We start from the raw sequence: 7,355 nt of genomic DNA, 5'->3' as shown, positions 1-7,355 counted from the left end.
ACTGTATGGAATATCTTTTAATAAACTTTAAAAACCTCACTTTTATTTTCCTTTACTCTGACGAAACCGTTTGAGAACAGTATGCAAATCTAAGTTAACACTAGATTAGGGAACTGCCTATCAAATTCGCCAGCATAATTTATGCATTTGGGAGAGGATTTTCTCTAAGGCTAATACATTAAACTTATATAGTTTGTGCACTCCTGACCTTGGTGTTGCTAGCATACTGTAGAGGTGGACAGGGGGTTCTGTGAAGTGTTGACTGCCCTCTGTTGGCTAATTATTTTGGTGAACTTTGAAGTAAACTTGGCTCATCCAACATTACAAAGATCTCAAATCCAGTGAACAGCATGTGCATTAAGTCTAAAATGGCATGGCTAGCATGGTACAACTGGAAAATCTAGTTCTGACAACATGGTTGTCAATCTAATCTTAGCCGGCCCAAGAAAAGGGTGGATCATTAATTAAACAATGCACAGGTATGATATCAGTTAGTCTTTAAATCGTTTATTCATTGTCATCATGTGCTGTCAATAAATACAAAAGTCTGAAATATTAGTTACATAACAAAAACCCTGCATTTCATTTGGTAATTGACAAGTCAAGTTCTCAGAGGCAAGATATTTAGAAACTCTGGCCACTATGACCACATTTATGAGGCAAAGATACTTCCATAGTCCTGTTATTGGCAAAAATAAATATAAACTCATGTTGAAGTGTTAGTAGAAGAATCTAGCAGGAAAACACATTCAATCAAGTACATTAAGCTTTATAGATTTTAAGTGCTATATTGAAGTCTAAAAATGTACCTTGCATCTAATTTGCTTCGAACAAAATAAATATTGATTTAATCATCAGTACTACCCAGCATTACTACACAAATACACAGAAACTAGTGGCACAATAATAGCACAAAGTCATGAGGCACTGACACTGATATGTCACAGCATAGATTTCATTTATGGTAACATTTTGTCATTGTTGGCCACACAATGGAGTTGTTCATTCTCCAATAATTAAATTAAAAAAAATAAAAAATAAAAAGGCAAATAGAGCAGATCTACGATTAAAAGAACTGAAGACATAATTTTAACATCCAGTAGTCCTTCTTTTCTTTTAAATCTGGTACTTTCAAATCTTAAATAAAAGTGCCAATATTTCTGATCAAGAGGTGTAGTATCCCAGCACTTCAATCCTCTGAACATCAGCATTTTAGGGCACTGAACTCACATAGCATTACAGAACATCCAGGTTCTTTGAGCGCAGTTATTTTTTCAAAATATAACATGTACAACAAGGAGAAGGAGTTATGGAGTTAACGGAAAAACTGGTAATGATACAGGCAATAGGGACAGAAAATGTCTTGACCTCTGCGCACGATATGACTGACTGTACAAGAGCCTGTTAGTCATCCATGCCAATATTACGGAACAGGTAAGACATGGATTCTCCATTGTGGATGCGGCGAATGGCTTCTGACAGGATCATGCTGATATCCACAGTCTTGATCTTGGGACACTGGAGTTTTTGGATCTCGTGTGGAATGGTGTTGGTGACAACCACCTGTATAGAAAGACATCACAAAATCAGTACTCATGGAAAAAACTCATAATTCTGAACCTCAAATTAAAATGAAGCTTTGATGACCTCATCTATGGCGGACTCCTCTATTAGCCGAGGGGCATCTGAGGAGAGGATTCCATGTGTAGCCATGACAAAGATCTTGTAAGCGCCTCTTTCTTTCAGTGTTTCGGCTGCTGCTAGAAAACTGTCAACATCGTCAATGATGTCATCCTTTAAAAAATAAAATAAAATAAACGGATTAGAAGAGGGATGATTTTAAAATAGCACCTTGAACAAAGCTATTATTAACTAAAACTAGAACCATAAAAAAAACATTTGAATTTTTTTTTACTTAAAATTTAATTTAAAAAATATATAGTTGGCAACGTTTCTCATTTAGTTTAAACTAACATACTAAAATAACTGAAATGTAACTAACTACAAAAAAAAAGAATAAAAATTGAACAAACACAACAAAATTACAAAAAAATAAAAAGAAAATAGAAAAAATAAAATCTAATTCAAAGTATTAACAAAAACTATACTAGTACATCAGTGATACTAAAATAACACTGTCCTGAAGACATTCAAATCATCTTGAACTCACCACTATGATGGCAATTCGTCCACCTACATCTCCGACCACAGTTATTGGGGGTTTTTCTTTGGGAATTAGCACTGTACAAGAAGAAGGAAAAAAAAAAAGATAATAGGGAATAGGACGGAAAACAATAAATCAGACTGAGTGAGCTCTCTGAGATGAGATTCTTACATGGTATCTCTAGGCTTGGATGGATGGCGCCGATGTTTTTGACAGTGGGAGGGGAATGACGTCCATCCACAAGGTCAGATTCAGCGTCCTGGGCTTCACCGTGGATCACAGCGATGCCCAGCCGCAACCTTTCAGCAAACGACTGGGCCCTGTGAAAGTACAGATAAAGAACTTATTTTCAGTGTTTTTGCCATGTGGCTCCATGGAACTGTTTTGACACCCACAACCCCACATCAATCTGGTTGCACAATCAAAATTAGAGAACTAACACTAACTAGAACATTAGTGAGAGCATCTGACAAAGGTCGTTTAAGATGCTGTGTATCTGTATACATCTGCATTCTGCTGAAAACGTTACTCTAAATCCTGTTAATCAGGGAGGAAGGAGCAGTTCCAAGTAATCAGTGGTTCTCAACTGTTCCGAGGCACACCTTTGTCCAAGACAGTTTTCAAAAGCCTTCAATATCTAATCTGTTTTAGTTTTTTCTTTTTTGTAACACTTTACAATGTTTCATTTGTTAACAGTAGATAACTAAATTAATTAGCATAAACTAACAATGAAAAATACTTCTAAAGCATTTATTAATCTTAGTTAAATGTTGATTGATTCCAACATTTACTAATACATGATTCAAATCAAATGTTATATCTATTAATGTTATTTAATGGACCTGAGCTAACATGGCCTAACAATGAACAATTGTATTTTTATTAATTAACGTTAACAAAGACTGTAAATTTGGTGGGAAAGGATAATAGGTCAAGTTGCGAAGGTATTTTAATATTATATTCTCACTAAAGAATGGACACTTGACTAGTCAATCATTCCTTCAAGTATCTACTCCTTAGGTCTGTGGATCTTTTACTACTTTTGTTTTAGTCAACATAGCTAAACTACTGACATGTAGGGCTGCACAATTAATCGAAATTAAATCGCAAAGGCGATAAATCGCGATTAGGCAGAAGCTGCGATTGTCATGCGTATCTTTCAGTGAAGCACGGTTCTGTGATCAGCAGTAAATCTCCATCCGAAGGCCAGAGGGCGCTCTCGCGCTGAAACTCCTAATACACCTGGTAGAAGAAACCCAGGAATTCCCCATAGGTTGCTGAATAAACAGAAGATTTAACAGCTTTCATTGATTCAACGTGACTAATAAACACACGACTACAACAATATATGGTTTATCTGAGTTCGTCTTATAATTTATATTATGATAAAGTATATAATAATGCAATGCTAATCGACATAGCCTTTATCGCTGCTCAGAATTCTATGAAATATGTTGCGTGCCTTATTCTGTGTAAGAAGCCACATCATCTCACCGAAGGATTTATTTCAAACACTCGACTGACGTTATGAAGTGAGTTTGGAGTAAAAACATGTTATTAAATGTGGTATTTTCACGTGCTTTCAGATGGAGCAGCATTTACTACACAGAGCCGTAGTTCACTGACAAGCTACGCAAACAGCTTTCATAATCGCAGAACGATTGCATTATCGCGCGATTAAATCATCTGCGATTATGAACGCGATTTTGTGTAGCTTGTCAGTGAACTACGGCTCTGTGTAGTAAATGCTGCTCCATCTAAAAAAAGTATGTGCTGGAGATTTACTACTAATCACAGAACCAGCTTTACTGATGAGATGCGCATGACAATCGCATTCGATTAATCGTGAAAGCCCTACTGACATGACACGCAAAAGTAAGATTTGATTTCACCTTTTGGCTGATGCTGGAGATTTGGCCACAATTACAGCATTTCTGTAGTCAGGAATCTGTATACAGAATTTTTTTTATTCATTAATAATAAAAAAATGCACACAATTTATAAATCTTAAATAAGGGTATAATAAGGTAGGCATATACACTTATATAACACACACTCACATAGTGTCACAGTTCATTACTAACTAATGCAGATGGCCTTCCATCAGAGCAAGAGAGAAAATGATCATGAATAAAAAATGAATGCATAATCTTGAGTGGAGGAATTTATGCAGAGAAATATCAACGTCAGTTAAATCTAGTTTCTGTCCTGCTTTCTATTTTTTAACAAACGTAATTGGTGACATTCATAAAGTGAAGCATAGACTGCCTTATAATTCAAACTGAAAGCTTTGAGAAGACAAACAGGAAGAAAACGGTCAACAGGAAATCCAGATCTTATGCAAATGAGATCCACACATGCGTTATGCAAAGACCTACTTCTTCCTGGATGTACTGCAGCAGGAATGGTGAGGCCCGGAGATTGTCCACTGGAATGTTGAAGAAACCCTGGATTTCCTTTTGATGCAAATCCATAGTAATGAGATGAGTCAGACCTGCTCAAAGCCACAATGAACAGAACCACCAGACAAAACAAACGAGGACTATAATTGGACAATATCCTTATAAACCAAAAATGAAGGGACGATTAAGTCTCGGATGGACTCATTTACCTGCTTTACACATCATTGAGGCAAGTAGTTTAGAGACGATGGAGCCTCTCTTCCTCATTTTGCACTGTTTGCTGTAGGGGAAATAGGGAATGACGCCGATGATGTTTCGGGCACAGGATGTCCTGCAGGCATACACCATAATGAGCAGCTCCATGATGGTGGTGTTAACATCCCTGCAGATGAAGAAGAACAGTTTTAAAGACTTAAAACTTAATTTGCATACATGGAGATTTCCGCATTTAACATCAGTATTAATGTCAAACTGAGGGTTAATTTGCCTGATTTGCATAATTCTGCATGTTGGCTTCTAGGGATTTGAGCTATCAAGTAAAGCAGGTCTCTAGAAGCAAAAAAGATGATTTTGGAAATAAAATTAAACCCCCCAAAAAATAATGATTATGGCTCCAATGTCACTCAAACAAAGTTTCCCATTTAGTCAATTTTACTTTACAATAAAACAACAATTTTTAGAATGCCATTATTCATTTATTACAGAAAACTGTTATTACAAACAACATCATTCTGCTGTGAACATAAATCTAAATTACATTGTTATTGTTATGTCTTATTTGCAAATTGAAGCGCTTTTACATAACAAGAGGAATTAATTACTCGTGACGTTCCAAATGTAGGCTATATGACTTACTTTCTTCAGATGAACACAAAGAAAGATTTTTAGAAAAATAATCCATCTCTATGAGCCCATATAATGCAAGTAAATGGGATGGCCAAAGTTGATGCTTTAAACCACACAAAAAGAACAAATCTGTAATCCATATGACCCAGTTGCGAAACGATAGGTGTACGTAAGAAAAATACTAATATTTCAAACTTTTAACTACAAGTTGTTGCTTTTGGCTGTCATTTGAGTTCATGATTGAACGTATGGGTTAGCATTGTGTTCACTTTGTGTGTTTTTGAAGCGTTAACTTTGAGGGACCCTTACACCTGCACTATATAAAAATCTTTATTTGTGTTCATTTGAAGAAAGAAAGTCAAATATATCTGGAACGGCATGAGGGTAAGTAAACGATGAGAGAATTTTCCTTTTGGAATAGAGTATCCCTTTAAGGCTTCTTACTTGGACACAGTTTGGATGATGAAAACATCTTTGCTGCGCACAGACTCTTCAATTTGGACCTGTGTTTCTGTGGGAAAAGAATTGTTACTTTCATTGTTTCTTTGGTCCACAGTAAACATTTCACTTTACAGAACAGATTGGCTATTTAAAAGTTTGCACAAGGACGTAACGGTGCATGGAATGCTGGGAGAATTCCATCAGAGTGTCTGCATGTGGGAGTGCAAGCGTATCTCCATTTCAGAATACATGAGCATGACCCAAAACAAAGACTGTCAGTTTAATTAGTCAACAGTAGCTCAGATCCCCGATCTGTTTTGTCTGCTCTCTCCAGCATGGCATGCCAAGAATGAACAACCGCTACAGCAGAGGTCACAGCCATCGCTGGTGAAGATTAAAAGATACACAGATATTTATAATGGAAAGTAGAAAAGAAAACAGGCCTTCACCTCTGTTAGCTTCTTGATAGACCTGCACCTTTCCAAGCTCCACACCCAACCGCCTGCACAAGAACATAAGTTCAAGGCAATATGATGCAATATAACAGGTTAAATACACAAGAGAAATCTTTCATATTTGACACACAAGTTACAAGACGTAAATAACAGTTGTCCCAAATCATATTTCACCACAAAATCTAAAGACAAAAATAAGAAATGTAATTTACATAAAGAAAATGAAGCCCAATTATTTTAATTAATATTAGTTTTTTTAATAAAAAATAATCTTAATTTTATTTTATTTTGTTCTTCTATGTCATGTCAGCCTTAAAACCACGGCGATTTGCATGACAAGAAAGTCAAGTCTGTTAACCCCGTAACGGTCACTCACATTTTTGAACATAGATGTGAAAGTGCACGATCCAAACTTACATTTTTATAATTCATGAACGAAAACATTTTGTAACATGATATTGATGTACCATTTTCATGGTAATGCAATGTTTGATTTTAAAATGGGTTTCAAAGGTTGAATTTTGAGATTTAAAGTTTTCAATTGATATATAATTTCTGATGATTTCTAAAGTGTGGATTTTTAACAAAAACATTGGTAAAATATCTATTTAGGAGTCTTAGACCTAGGGCTGTCGCGATTATGAAATTTGGCTGACGATTAATTATCTAAAAAATAGTCACAGTTATTGCGATTAATTGTCTGTTTTAGGGCTTTGTCGATTATGCCAATTGTCGCGATTAATTGTCTGTTTTTATGGCTACTCTTGTCAAAAATTTATCTATTACTTTTCCTACATGATTTTTAACAAAAACATTGGTAAAATATCTATTTAGGAGTCTTAGACCTAGGGCTGTCGCGATTATGAAATTTGGCTGACGATTAATTATCTAAAAAATAGTCACAGTTATTGCGATTAATTGTCTGTTTTAGGGCTTTGTCGATTATGCCAATTGTCGCGATTAATTGTCTGTTTTTATGGCTTTCGTTATATAATTGACTAATTTAAGGGTTCAGTAAATAATTATGATGTTATCTTTTAATCTTTT

At 35.5% G+C, this 7,355-nt stretch overlaps 1 protein-coding gene across 2 annotated transcripts in view; it reads right to left on the bottom strand.

Annotated features, from left to right (window-relative positions):
• Positions 1-497: 497 nt before the first annotated feature.
• prpsap2 (phosphoribosyl pyrophosphate synthetase-associated protein 2) overlaps positions 498-7,355 on the bottom strand; it is a 9,548-nt gene continuing 2,690 nt past the window's right edge. For both annotated transcript variants that reach the window (XM_016527622.1, XM_016527621.1), the window contains exons 3-11: positions 6,303-6,355; positions 5,857-5,923; positions 4,776-4,948; positions 4,543-4,658; positions 4,057-4,112; positions 2,336-2,484; positions 2,171-2,241; positions 1,648-1,794; positions 498-1,563 (exon numbers count right to left, since the gene is read on the bottom strand). In XM_016527622.1, the coding sequence (XP_016383108.1) occupies positions 1,405-1,563; positions 1,648-1,794; positions 2,171-2,241; positions 2,336-2,484; positions 4,057-4,112; positions 4,543-4,658; positions 4,776-4,948; positions 5,857-5,923; positions 6,303-6,355 (991 nt within the window). In that variant the 3' untranslated portion in view covers positions 498-1,404. The remainder of the gene's footprint in view (positions 1,564-1,647; positions 1,795-2,170; positions 2,242-2,335; positions 2,485-4,056; positions 4,113-4,542; positions 4,659-4,775; positions 4,949-5,856; positions 5,924-6,302; positions 6,356-7,355) is intronic.

Source organism: Sinocyclocheilus rhinocerous, unplaced genomic scaffold (genome assembly GCF_001515625.1).
Source record: "Sinocyclocheilus rhinocerous isolate Xijiao unplaced genomic scaffold, SAMN03320098_v1.1 scaffold273, whole genome shotgun sequence".
NCBI classification, from domain to species: domain Eukaryota; kingdom Metazoa; phylum Chordata; class Actinopteri; order Cypriniformes; family Cyprinidae; genus Sinocyclocheilus; species Sinocyclocheilus rhinocerous.
This window is presented reverse-complemented; position numbering and strand designations above follow the sequence as displayed.